Source organism: Xyrauchen texanus, chromosome 6, assembly GCF_025860055.1.
Source record: "Xyrauchen texanus isolate HMW12.3.18 chromosome 6, RBS_HiC_50CHRs, whole genome shotgun sequence".
Lineage (NCBI taxonomy): Eukaryota > Metazoa > Chordata > Actinopteri > Cypriniformes > Catostomidae > Xyrauchen > Xyrauchen texanus.
The window spans coordinates 42,223,228-42,237,470 of NC_068281.1; the positions used below are offsets into that span (position 1 = coordinate 42,223,228).

At 45.0% G+C, this 14,243-nt stretch overlaps 2 protein-coding genes across 15 annotated transcripts in view; both read right to left on the minus strand.

Moving 5' to 3' along the window:
- The window catches only part of LOC127644811 (gastrula zinc finger protein XlCGF7.1-like), a 367,559-nt gene that overhangs the window by 236,745 nt on the left and 116,571 nt on the right, over positions 1 to 14,243 (minus strand). For 7 of the 14 annotated variants that reach the window (XR_007970715.1, XR_007970714.1, XR_007970712.1 and 4 more), the window contains exons 1-2: positions 6,455 to 6,642; positions 3,185 to 3,298 (exon numbers count right to left, since the gene is read on the minus strand). Coding sequence is in view for 3 of the 14 variants with exons in the window: in XM_052128200.1 (XP_051984160.1) it covers positions 3,185 to 3,281 (97 nt within the window). In the remaining 11 variants the exon portion in view is untranslated. The other 7 variants (XR_007970718.1, XR_007970717.1, XR_007970716.1 and 4 more) reach the window with 6 other exon arrangements.
- The window catches only part of LOC127644821 (gastrula zinc finger protein XlCGF49.1-like), a 51,004-nt gene that overhangs the window by 22,267 nt on the left and 14,494 nt on the right, over positions 1 to 14,243 (minus strand). The gene's annotated exons all lie outside the window — the stretch shown is intronic.

Sequence of the window (14,243 nt, forward strand, 5' to 3'; positions counted from 1 at the left end):
TTCCAATTCTATGAATTCCTGTCTTATATTTTTAATGAATGAGGTATATTGTTAGATCTGCCCCCTAAAAACTGCCTTAAGAGCCTCTCATGTCACCCCCACAAAGAACACGTTGGACCAATTGGTTTCTACATAAGCATTAACTTCTATATTTCTAACTTCTATGGAGTTGGTGGTGTAGTGGGCTAAAGCACATAACTGTTAATCAGAAGGTTGCTGGTTCGATCCCCACGGCCACCACCATTGTGTCCTTGAGCAAGGCACTTAACTCCAGGTTGCTCCGGGGGGATTGTCACTGTAATAAGTGCACTGTAAGTCGCTTTGGATAAAAGCGTCTGCCAAATGCATAAATGTAAATGTATATTTAACATTTGTTGAAATGTTGTATCCTGCAGAAGCGCCATCTATAATTTCCTTTTCTCTATATGTGGCAGCATCTGTAAACCTGCCAAAGCATGATCTGAAACTAAAATGTTCCCAATTAAGCAGTCAGTGGCAGATGGAATCAGTGACTTGGATATAAAAAATATATATTCTAGAGTTAATCTTATGAACTGATGAAAAAAAGGTGTAGTCCCTCCCAGATGGATTCAGAATTTGCATCACCATTATCAAGGACTGGATCCATTAAAAGATTGAAGCCTCCACCCAAAACCATATCACGAAGGATCTCAGCAGCTTGTGGCTTTCCCTCAAGATCTATAAAAAAAGTTCTCTTCATCAGCGTTGGGTGCATAAATATTAGCCAAAATCTGATTTTGCCCCTGTATTTCAGCCAAAACAATGATTCCTCCTAAATTATCTTTAATCCATTTGAGACATTTAAATTGTAAATGCTAATTAATCAGTGTGATATTCCCCTGCTATTACTCGAACCAGCACTACAAAACACATGCCCACCCCGTGCCCAGCCAATTTTTCAGCTTTCTGTGAAGAAAGGTGCGTTTCTTGATTAAATACTATTTCAAATTTTTTAGGCTTCAGAAAATATACAACCTTCCTTCTTTTATAGGGTGCCACAGTCTATTAGCATTCCATGTGGAGAGAAACATTTTACCTACAGTATATTAAAGTGACATATTGACATGAAAAGAAAAAGGCAAAATTATATAGACCACTATCCAGCATTGATGTAACCATAACATCCTTATTAACCCACAGAACAGAAAAAAAAGATGTACTTCAACATCACACATAACAGTCCCAACCTGTGTCAGACCTGTGTCAGACGGTCCATGCACACTCACAAGACTTTGCACGACACTATTGCTACCAGATTGCTAAAGTCTTGTGATTTTTACATATATATGTGTGGCAGGGCGGAGGGCGGGGCAGGGCCATGATTCTGCACACCCGGCCCCTAATCAGGCTGATCAAGCCCGAGAGGGATAAGGCCTTCCAGAGATTGCAGTTCGGGAGAGAGAGAGAGAGTTACTGCCCGACACCTGTGTGCGTTTGTCTTTTTGGTTCAGTTTATCATTCAGTTATCATTTATATTGTCAAGCCGGTTCTCGCCTCCTCCTTTCCATTGAACTGTGTTACACTGGTGCAGTAACCCGGGGTAGAGGAGGGATGCGCCGTAGTAGAGTCCTCGCCACTACCATCCACCCCAGCGGAGCAGCCACGCAGCCATCCTGAAAATAGAGGAACGGCCGCCGACCACGAGGGGAGGAGAGGCTCCTAACCGCCTGGAGCAGACTGGGCCACTGCCAGGGGCGGAGGAGACCCCTACCAGCCACTGAAATGCAGCGGGGTCTGAGACTGCCGACTGCGAGCAGGGAGGGGCTCCTGGGTGTGAGAATCCCTACCAGGGGGGGCCGGAGGACTGCCACAGATCCGCCCAGGGAGGCTCAGCTGTCATCCACTAGAGGGTGGAGGAGTGGCCGAGGACCAGGCTATGGCGTATCAGAGAACAAGCGAGTAAATTATTATTTTATAATTTATATATAATATTATAATGTTTTCTCTCTCCTCTCTCTCTCTCTCTCTCTCTCTCTCCCGCTACTGCTCAGCATTGGCCTTTCCCTCTCTTTTTAAATATTAGTATTGTTTTAGTTGGGTATAATCACCGTTAAGGTGTATAAGTACCATGTTTTTTTTGTTATTGTTATTTCCCTCCCCAATTTTTTACACTCTTTGAATCTGTTGGTCCGTGGTCCTTCCCAGCACAACTCAGCTTTATTCCTTGCCGTTCATAGAACAAAGTCTCTGTCAGCTGACTGCAAAAATCTTGCCAGGATGGACCGAACTCTGTGGGTGTGCTCCATTTCAAGCTGGCGGTCATGTGTTGATCAAATTCTGAATAAGCCCTTTCAAAAACGTAACCTTATCCTGACCTTGCTTTCCCTCTAGGATTCCAATAAAAAACACTTTATTATGCCTGCTCCGACTTTCCATATCCTCTAGTCCAAACCTGTTCCACAGCAGTCTTGGAAGCAGTAGGGTTAGCCTTTTGCTCTCTTTCGGCCGATTCTAGAACCTCAACCTGTTTTTCAACATCGTCCATTCTTGTGATCAGGGTGGAAGGTTTCACCTCCATAGATGTGATTGCTCAAAGTATCTCTGTGAGGCCATCCATGTTGGTTGAGATTTTCGTCAGTGCTGCGTAAATGTTCGAGGTATCCCAACTTACATCATGAAGCTCGTGGTCACTATTGACTGGACCTCTGCCATCATAACTATCCTTTGAAAGTCTGAATGTTCAACTGTACACATACACCAAATGTTTGTGTCAAAACTAAACTAATGTTTTGGGCGGTGTTGTGCTGCTCTAAATTGGAGCATCAGTTGGTTTATAAATTTGAAAGTTTTGTACAGTTAAAGGTTACAATTATTTCGCCGAATTATTTTGTGTATATTTGTCAGTGAAGCTATAGTAGAACTGTGTTTAGTGTCTATATAGCACTGAGAAATGGTGTCTGCACCTGCCAACAGTCAATTGTGATATGATTATGTGGTTTATAGGACAATTTGCAGGTAACCATAAAACCTGTTCAGCACAATGTTTTTCTTAGATGTAATTGTACCATCAAAAACTCAATGGCATCCCCAGTATTCTGCAAAAGAAAGTCATACACATTTGGAATGACATGAGGGTGAGTAAATGGCAGAATTTGCATTTTTGAGTGAACTATTCCTTTCATACTCAGCAGTCATGAAATAAAAATCAAGAAAGGGCACCAACCTTTTTGTTCTTCAATATCTTCATTCTTCAGTCTGAATTGCTCAGAAATACTGATGTCTTCACTCTCCTCTTTAACAAACTCCATCTTCAGTAGCATGTCAAGCAGATTTCATTCTATGAGTCAGAGAGAAGGTGGAAAATTAAGAAGATTTGGCGCGCGCACACACACACACACACACACACACACACAAAACCCCACGTAATAAGTGGCCCTAAGTGAATGTAATATATATATTTAGGGATGCACTGAAATTTCAGACACCGAAAATGGCATTTTTTGTTTTGGCCGAAAGAGAAAGAAATACGAAAATATGAGGCGATATATATATATATATGCCTCCCCGCCCCTCAGTGCTCAGGTTTCAATCTCGATCGATCTAATCATAATCACGGCACTGCCAAGCAAAGGCTGATGTCAGCGGCGTGGTAATACTTCAAAACAGTACCGCCGCTCCCTATACGCATACTACGCAGTCTGCGTAGGGCACCAACTCCCTAGGAGGGTACCATCTTACCCTAGGAGGGCACCAGAAAGTCCACCAGGTGACCTTCCTCGCACGTATACGTTATTCAAGGACCCGAAAGCAGTATCGGAACACAGTCGATCGCTTCAAAAATTTGTTTAGCCCTGCAAAACTTTGTTCTTCACTTGAGGCTACATCTTTCATTTACAGTTTGAGGTTGGTTTTAGTTCTATTACTGTTGTTTTGCACAATAATTCTATATTAAAGTATAAATACATTTACATAAACAGGATAGAGGCCCTATGCCGTTCTGTGTTCTGCCTGTTGTTATCATTAAAATGACTGTGTAGCATATTTAACCTTGTTGTCTTTGCAAGATGCTAGCCTAGAGTTGCTAAGTTCATTACTTGACTGCTGTTTTGCATATCATTAGAGTTTTCTAGAACGTTACATTTATTGGATAATTAAAAAAAAAAAAAAATCAGTTAAATTTGATTGTTAAAGAACTGAATAAAGAATAATATATTTAATATTGTTATATTATATTTTCTGTCCAATTTTGGTGCGTTATTTTCAATAAAAGTGTGATCATTTTATTGATTTGTAGTTTTTCAATTCAGATTCATTAAATTCATGAAATTAATTAAAACGTATAATATTAATACAATTATATTAGAAACAACTATTTTAAAATGGGTATTTAAAAAAAAGGCATTTTCGGCCAAGTGCATCCTGAATTTTCGGTTTCGGCCCAGAATTTTCATTTCGGTGCATCACTAATATATATATATATATATATATAAAAATATTGCCTTAGTCCTTCTTTACTGCTACCGATGGACCAGACACAGATTACAGACTTTACAGAATTTAAACTAAATCAAAATATACATTTCATTCTTTAATTCTTTATCAAAACATATTTTATGTTATAGTATGTAGTGCTACTCCTAAAGTAGAATTTTAAGAACTATCTCAGATATTAAAAAATATACATAAAAATAGAAATCAGGGCATTTTTTGCCCCAACATTTTTGAACTAGTGTATTTTGTCACTTCTGGTGCCATTTTTTACCACGAGAATCCCGCACCCGAGAGAGAAATATACTTTAACACAAAATGTAATTAAACTTGCATAATATTAAGCATACAATAGCCTATAAAGATGAGTAGCAATAGTGGCAACTAGATAATTATTTATTTTTTACTAAGATGAGGCCCCCAACACATTTGGACACCCCTGGTTTAATGCATTACTAAATCTGTTACCTCAGGATTACCATGAAACCATATAAATAGCCACATTCAAGGATTATCATAAATAGCCTACTCATCAATGGGCACCATAAAATGTATCCAAGTGTAGCTTGCAATTCTCACAAATCAAAACGGATAACCGTCTTGATTATTTTAACCGCAAAATGTCACATAAGGGGCTCTGTACAAAAATGACATTATTACATTTTATTCAAAGCCACTTGAAGACGTGCAATAGCTTTATGAATCGCAAAAGGCTGTGTTTAATAAGTAAATATATAGTATGTACAGTGAATGGTGCGGCTCTGTTGACACACAGACATAATGTACTGGTGGCAGTGGTGGCTCAGTGGTTGAGGCTCAGGGTTACTGACCAGAAGGTCGGGGGTTCAAGGGGGTTCAAGCCCCACCACCACCAAGATGCCACCAGGTTGGATTGTCACCAGGTTGCTCCGGGGGAATTGTCCCTGTAATAAGTGCACTGTAAGTCGCTTTGGATAAAAGCGTCTGCCAAATGCATAAAATGTAAACTGTAAAAAATGGTGGCTGGTAAGGCAGTCACATCTATTTTCAGCCCTCAGAGATTGCGGTTATTTTCATATTTGAGCGCTACTCATGAACAACATCTCTGATGTAGATGCTCAGTAGTTCAGTTCACTTATAATATGCATTTAGAAAGGAGCAGGATTTAAATAAGAGGCGAATTAAACTCCTGTGAAACCCACAAACAGACACCGACAAGACTTCCTGGAGTGTTAGGGTCATCAAAATAAAAGCACGAGGGTTTTAAATTTAAAGGTGCATGACATGAATAAATAACACTTTTACACTTGAACCAACTACGTCTATTTTAGTGTGATGGTTCAAAAGAATAATCTGCTGGTCACTGTCGCTCAACTAGCACCAGAAAATTTTTAATCCGTTTTACATTATAACGTTCAAGGTGGGTGTACTCGTTTCAGCAACATGGCCTTTTATCATTTCGATAAGTCATTTTGTCTTGTTTAGTTTCTTTGTTTCATTAGTATCTGATAAAACACATTGCATTATATATGAACATCTTATTTTTCTTATAATAATGTCAACACAGTCTTATTTGTAAAGAGAAAGAGCTGAATTTGTTAGGTTTCGGAGGGGGGTGTACTCATTTATGCTGCATAATGTATTTGGCTTGCTACATTTAATATTACATTTCCATTGAGTCCGTATACGATCATTTGGGAAGATCATACACACCAAAAATTATATAATTATTATTTTGTATGGAAACTACAGGCTATACTTTCATCAGTTATCATACTAAGATAAGATATTCAGAGCAAGTCACGTAATTATATTTAATGTATTTTCCCATCCAGAGACAGCCAGCTATGATGGGACCTTCCTAAATATAGTTACATATAAACATGCACTTTCACGATTTAATCTTTTAGAATATTTATTTTACTTGATTAAATAGTGACTTCTCCTCAACATGAAATATCATCACATGCACTTCACCCGTCTGATACAGGGGGCAAATGAAAATAAAAGAAGGGGTGAAACTCACCAATTTCATTACTTACAGCACGAGTCTTCTTTCATTTGTTCATATTTCAGTGAAACCTCATTAAACAGGCAGAATCCAAATAAAAAACAATGTTTCTTCACTTCTTTACACAACTAGATCTCCATATGTAGGAAAAGAGAAGAAAACTGATCCCCCCCCCAAAAGTCTCTCAACAGACTGAAGATCCAGCCGTGTCGCAGCCCTTATGACGTCACAACATGTGTCGGAGATTCTTCTTCTTCTCGGTTAATGACTGTTCACGCTTGAAAACATTAATACTGACACCTACTATACAGGTGAAACTCGAAAAATTAGAATATCGTGCAAAAGTTCATTAATTTCAGTAATTCAACTTAAAAGGTGAAACTAATATATTATATAGACTCATTACAAGCAAAGTAAGATATTTCAAGCCTTTATTTGATATAATTTTGATGATTATGGCTTACAGCTTATGAAAACCCCAAATTCAGAATCTCAGAAAATTAGAATATTGTGAAAAGGTTCAGTATTGTAGGCTCAAAGTGTCACACTCTAATCAGCTAAACACCTGCAAAGGGTTCCTGAGCCTTTAAATGGTCTCTCAGTCTGGTTCAGTTGAATTCACAATCATGGGGAAGACTGCTGACCTGACAGTTGTGCAGAAAACCATCATTGACACCCTCCACAAGGACGGAAAGCCTCAAAAGGTAATTGCAAAAGAAGTTGGATGTTCTCAAAGTGCTGTATCAAAGCACATTAATAGAAAGTTAAGTGGAAGGGAAAAGTGTGGAAGAAAAAGGTGCACAAGCAGCAGGGATGACCGTAGCCTGGAGAGGATTGTCAGGAAAAGGCCATTCAAATGTGTGGGGAGCTTCACAAGGAGTGGACTGAGGCTGGAGTTACTGCATCAAGAGCCACCACACACAGGCGGGTCCTGGACATGGGCTTCAAATGTCAAGCGTCTTACCTGGGCTAAAGAAAAAAAGAACTGGTCTGTTGCTCAGTGGTCCAAAGTCCTCTTTTCTGATGAGAGCAAATTTTGCATCTCATTTGGAAACCAAGGTCCCAGAGTCTGGAGGAAGAATGGAGAGGCACACAATCCAAGATGCTTGAAGTCCAGTGTGAAGTTTCCACAGTCTGTGTTGGTTTGGGGAGCCATGTCATCGGCTGGTGTTGGTCCACTGTGCTTTATTAAGTCCAGAGTCAAGCGCAGCCGTCTACCGGGACATTTTAGAGCACTTCATGCTTCCTTCAGCAGACAAGCTTTATGGAGATGCTGACTTCATTTTCCAGCAGGACTTGGCACCTGCCCACACTGCCAAAAGTACCAAAACCTGGTTCAATGACCATGGTATTACTGTGCTTGATTGGCCAGCAAACTCGCCTGACCTGAACCCCATAGAGAATCTATGGGGCATTATAAGAGAAAGATGAGAGACATGAGACCAAACAATGCAGAAGAGCTGAAGGCGCTATTGAAGCATCTTGGTCTTCCATAACACCTCAGCAGTGCCACAGGCTGATAGCATCCATGCCCACGCCGCATTGAGGCAGTAATTAATGCAAAAGGGGCCCAAACCAAGTACTGAGTACATATGCATGATTATACTTTTCAGAGGGCCGACATTTCTGTATTTAAAATCCTTTTTTTATTGATTTCATGTAATATTCTAATTTTCTGAGATTCTGAATTTGGGGTTTTCATAAGCTGTAAGCCATAATCATCAAAATTATATCAAATAAAGGCTTGAAATATCTTACTTTGCTTGTAATGAGTCTATATAATATATTAGTTTCACCTTTTAAGTTGAATTACTGAAATTAATGAACTTTTGCACGATATTCTAATTTTTCGAGTTTCACCTGTATATACAGAAAATATAAAGAGTTTATATCCTTCAGTGCTACAAAAGAACATCACAGCATGTGAAATCAATAAAGTAAATGTGTTTCCTATCACCCCTAAATGCAAAGAGGAAATTATAAATTATATTTATCTGAATTAATTTTCAAGAGTGATATTTAATGTTAACTCATACGTCTCATTTCCAGTATAGATTGAGAAAACGTATCGGTTACCTAACGTAACCTCGGTTCTCTCTAGATGAGGGAACGAGTATTGCGTAAGCTAGCTTACGCTACGGGAAAGATTCATCTTTTCTGAGATATTGAAGCCAAAAAATTATCCTTAATTTTTGTATCCATTATCAGCGCAGTCGCGGCGGCTGCAGACCTTGAGCGAGCTAGCTAGCGAGCTCATAGGTTGCTCTGCGGCAACTGCTGCAGCCTATAGACGAGCTTGAGCGAACTCGCATCCAATGAGAGAGCGTCCGGCGCTCACTGCATCAAAGCCCGCCAAAATGGGCGTGACTAGAGTGCATATAAGCGTGGTTAGTAGGCTGGAACCCTGGTTTTCATTGACTGAAGCGAAAAGTAAGCTAGGTAGGCGCGACACGGCCGGCTACGCAATACTGCGTTCCCTCATCTAGAGAGAACCGAGGTTACGTTAGGTAACCGATACGTTCTCTTACGAGAGGTTCTCTCGTATTGCGTAAGCTAGCTTACGCTCACGGGAACCCATTGTCAGCGCCGTCTGGCTCAAGCATCCACTGTATGAGCCCCAGGGAATTAAGGGGGACCGGGGAGCCCTTATGAGTGGGGAAATAATATTTGGCGGCAAGAATCGCGGGTCATTGATTGTGTAATACATAAGCACATAGTAGGGACGGGAGCGACAGGCGGCGGTGCGGTCTGTGTGGAATGTGTCCCATCAGTGCAGCTCACCAGGGAGCTGTAGCGTATTAAACCGCTAGTAGTTTTGCCTGCAGAGCGGGCACTTCCATATTGTAAAATCTGACAAAGGTGGAGGGAAGTCCATCCAGCTGCCACACATATGTCGTGAATGGAAATTCCGCTGGACCATGCCCGCGAGGATGCCATGCCTCTAGTGGAGTGAGCCCTAATGCCCAGCGGGCATGGCAGATCTTTGGCGCGTATGCAGCAGCAATAGCGTCCACTATCCATCTAGATAGTGTCTGTTTCGTGGCCGAGACCTTTGGTGCGCCCTCGAGCGAAGCAAAAGCTGCTCGGGCGTCTGAAAGCAGCGGGCGCGCAGTACTACAATCTCAGTGCTCTGACCGGGCAAAGGAGATTGGCGTCGCGTTCAGCTATCCGGTGCTGGCAGCGCCGATAGGAAATGACCTGTGCTCTGAAAGGAGTACCGATCACCTTGGGAACATAGCCGTGTCTAGGCTTTAAAATGACCTTGGAGTCACTTGGTCCAAACTCAAGACCGCATGGCTGACAGACAGCGCGTGAAGGTCTCCCACGCGTTTGACTGATGACAGGGCAGTCAGAAAAGCGGTTTTGAGTGAAAGGTATTTCAAATCCACGGATTGAAGTGGTTCGAAAGGGGGCTTTCATAGTTTGAGAACTATAGAAAGATCCCAGATAGGAACCGATGAAGTAGCGGGGGTTCATCCTTCTAGCTCCCTGAGGAAGCGGATGACCAGCTCGTTTTTACCCCATGACTGGCCGTGCAGGGGTTCAGCGAGCGCCGCTAGCGGCCGCCACCTCACTTTGGCGTGGATGGGGATCTGCCCTTATCCAGCAGCTCTTGTAGAAATCTGAGCAGCGGCGACACCCCACATGTCCGTGGGTCCAGGTCTCTGTCGGTGCACCATTTTGAGAACACAGACCATTTTGGCGCATAGAGTCTTCTCGTGGAAGGGGCTCTAGCGTGTATGATGGTGTTTATTACTCCTTCTGGCAGAGCGGCGGGTAGTCGTTGATCACTGCGCATGCAGCGCCCAGCGCTCTGGGTGGGGATGCCAGATTGTGCCGCGAGCTTGAGAGAGGAGATCTGCTCTCACTGGGATGGGCCCGCGGCTGTCAGTGACAGCTGCGTAAGCTCCGGGAACCATGTCTGATTCTCCCCAGCGGGGCTATGAGGAGCACCGGTGGCCGTTTCCCTGATCCTCTGCATTACCTGTGGCAATAGCGAGGCGGGAGGGAAGGCGTAAAGCGAGCGTCTGGGCCAGTCCTGGGCCAGCGGCGTCCTCGCTTTCGAGAAAAATATTGGGCAGTGAGAGTTCTCTTTGGGCGCTAAAGAGGTCTATCTCTGCTCTGCCGAATAGGTGCCATAGCGTCTGGACTGTTTGGCGTGCAGGGACCATTCCCTGGGGAATATTGTCTCTGGACAGTCTGTCGGGCCGTCGTTCAGGTGGCCTGGCGCGTCGCGTCGCCCTCAGCGGCGCAGGTGGCACTGGGACCAACTCAGTATGCGTTTTGTCAGATGGAAGAGGTTCCTGGATCTGACACCGCCCTGGCGGTTTAGGTAGGATACCACAGATCTGTTGTCGAGCGGACCAGGGCGTGGTGACCCTGAATGACCGGGAGAAAGCGCCGCGGCGTACTCGACCGCTATCATTTCCAGACAATTTATGTGAAGGAGCTTTTCCTGAACTGACCATAGGCGAAAACCGGAGAGCCCTCGCGGACCGGCGCCCCAACCCGTGTTGGGCCAGCGTCTGTCGAGATGACTTTCGGCGAGATACAGCTCCCATTGTCACTCCCGCTGATACCATTCGGCCACTGTCAGGGCTGCAGAGCTGATATGCAGGTCTGAGTCACCTTGATGGGCTGGCGGCCTGTGGCCCAAGCCGGCGAGGCAGCGGTGTTTAGCCAATGCTGAAGCGAGCATGTGCAGTAAACCCAGCTGAAGTACTGCTGCGGCTGAGGCCATGTAACCTAGCACTCTCTGGAATTTCTTCAGAAGCGTGAGGCTGTTCATCTGAAAAGATCGCGACTAGTCAGCTGAACACGGCGTCGTAGCTGTGTAGATAAGCGAGCCGTCATTGCCACGGAGTCTAGTTCTATTCCCAGGAAGGAAATGGTCTGACTGGGCTGTAGTGAGCTCTTGGTCCAATTGACTGCAAGACCCAAACTGTTCAGATGGCTGAGGAGAACTGCTCTGTGAGACAGAAGCTCCATATGTGACTGAGCCATAATCAGCCAGTCGTCCAAATAGTTCAGAATTCGCAAACCCTGACTCCGCAGGGAGTGCGGCGCCGCATCCATGCGCCGTGAAAGTGCGAGGTGCTAAGGACAGGCGAGCGGAAGGGCGGTGTATTGATAAACCTGGCCGTCGAGCGAATCTCAAGAATGGCCTGTGGCGGGGATTTATCTGAATCTGAAAGTATGCATCTTTCAGATCGAGAGAAATAAACCAGTCCCCTGGCGCACATCGTGAGGAGTTTCCTGATTGTAAGCATTTTGAGCGGTCTTTTTGCAAGCACCTTGTTCAAAACCCTGAGATCTAATATGGGTCTGAGGCCGCCGTCTTTCTTGGGAACAAGAAAATAGCGGCTGTAAAGCCCGACTTCAGCTCAGAGAGGGTGGCACTTTTTCTATGGCCCTTTTGCACAGAAGGCTTGCTATTTCTGAGCGAAGCATGCACGCTGCTTCCGTGTTCACAGTGGTTTCGAGCAGCTCTGAGGCGAGGCGGCGATCGAACTGTAGCAAATAGCCCTGTTGTATTGTGCTTAACACCCACTTGGATATCCCTGGAATAGCTTCCCACGCTTTGAAGCGTAGCGCTAGAGGGTGAATGGCCAATTCAGCTCTGATTGCCGCTACACAGAGCTGAACAAAATGTGTGGCGGCGTTTAGTGTGTTCATGCATGATTGCTCGCAGACAGCATGAACAGGCTGTTTTGTGAGTGACTTCCGATTGGAATGAATGGGGAAAGAGTCACATCTGTTACGTGATGCGTAAGCATAGTCATGAGCACGGGACTTACACACAGAGGAATGGTTGCTGGCCGTGTAACAGAGCGGGCAGAGAATGGGCGTAGCGCGCGCATTTGTGAGCGCCTTCATTGACTCTGGCGCTTCGGCGGTTCAGTAACCGCTTTATGAGGCGTGCTCTGATAGGGGTACGGGATGTGTTATGCTTGTGTGTAGAGGCGAACACTGGGTTGTGGGCACTTTTTCTACACATAAGACATGTTTGCTCTTTACAAGATTTATTTGGGTCGCCGTGAAAATGGCGTTTGAGTGCAGGCAAGCGGGCAGTGTCACCGGCTTGTTGGCTGCTAAATTCACCACTGTAGTAGCCTGAGAGAAGGGGACTGACAGGGGTAAAGCTTTGACAGTGGTCCGGCCGGCGGGACTGAGCCGTCGTTGTTCAACACAGTTAGGAAGACTTCGGCTGCTCGGGTTTCAGCGTTACCTTAGATCGAGGCCAGCGAGGCGGCGGTCTCGCGGCGGCTGTCTGAGCCTTGATCGAGGCGGCCGCCCTGTCGGCGCTGAGAAGTCTGAGATTGTTGAACTGGGCGCTGTGAAGAGGCTCGTGCAGGAGGCTGATCACGTGAGCGGCCTGCAGAGGAGCTAGCGACGCGGCAGGAAGAGGTTCATGGCTTGGGTGGCTTTCTGGACTTCTGAGAAGCGGTCAACAATGCCACTCACCGCGGAGCGAAGAGACCGGTTGGAGAGAGCGGTGCGTTGAGGAACGTGGAGCTCTGCTTCTCCCATGTCGGCTAGTGTTAGCCATAAGTGTCTCTCGGTCACAGTCAGCGAGGCCATGCACTTCCCTAGAGCTTGGGCTGCAGCTTTGGTAGCCTGAAGGGCGAGGTCTGTCGCGCCAGTAGATCAGTAACAGCCTCTGGGTGCCTGCCTTTCTCATCCCACTCGAAGAAGGTCTGCTTGTAGGATCTGTAAAACGGCCATTGAGTGCAGAGCAGATGCGGCTTGGCCGGCGGCGAATAGTGGTTGCTTCAACCACAGTTTCCGGCAGCCTTTGTGAGCGGCGCTTCTTCCTGCGCTGGCTGAGGGTAAGGGCGCTGGCGGTTTCTGCTTTGATCGCTTGAGTCGAGCCCACAGGGTCGACATCGGTAGCTCCTCACAGAAATCGCATCCACCCTCAGTGAGGGCGAGCTCTGCGTGCCCCAGTCCCAGGCAGAGAGCGCAGATGATGTGGCGGTCTCCTGTGCTGAGAAGGGCGCGACATGAGGCGCAAGTGGAGCGAGGCATCTTGAAAAAGACGCTCGTACTCTTTTGTGAATAGTTCGTGAGAACTAGCTTGCTGAATAAAAGGATACGTCATCGGATGGCGTAGCTCGCAGGATGGCTGAAGGTGGCTGAGACGGCCGGCTTCTTCTAGCGCTGTCCACGCTTGCTAGATGCCCCTCAAACGGCGACGCGGCTTCCAGGTCAGCGATGCGGAGAGCTTCGCTGAAGAGATGAAAATCAGGGTTCCAGCCTACGAACTACGCTTATATGCACTCTAGTCACGCCCATTTTGGCGGGCTTTGATGCAGTGAGCGCGGACGCCTCTCATTGGATGCGAGTTCGCCCAAGCTCGTCTATAGGCTGCAGCAGTTGCCGCAGAGCAACCTATGAGCTCGCTAGCTAGCTCGCTCAAGGTCTGCAGCTGCCGCACTGCGTTGACAATGGATACAAAAATTAAGGATAATTTTTTGGCTTCAATATCTCAGAAAAGATGAATCTTTCCCGTAGCGTAAGCTAGCTTACGCAATACGAGAGAACCTCTCGTAAGAGAACCACAGTATATCACTTAGTTGAAGCACCCTTTGATTTTATTACAGCACTCAGTCTGTCTGGATAAGAGTATATTAGCTTGGTACATCTTGACTTGGGAATATTTTCCCACTCTTCTTTGCAAAAACGTTCCAGATCTGTCAAATTGTGAGGGAATCTCCTGTGTATGGCCCTTTTCAGTATATTCCAAATATATACATTTACTTGCGCACTATTTATTTTATTTAAATAAAAATCGGGGTGGGTG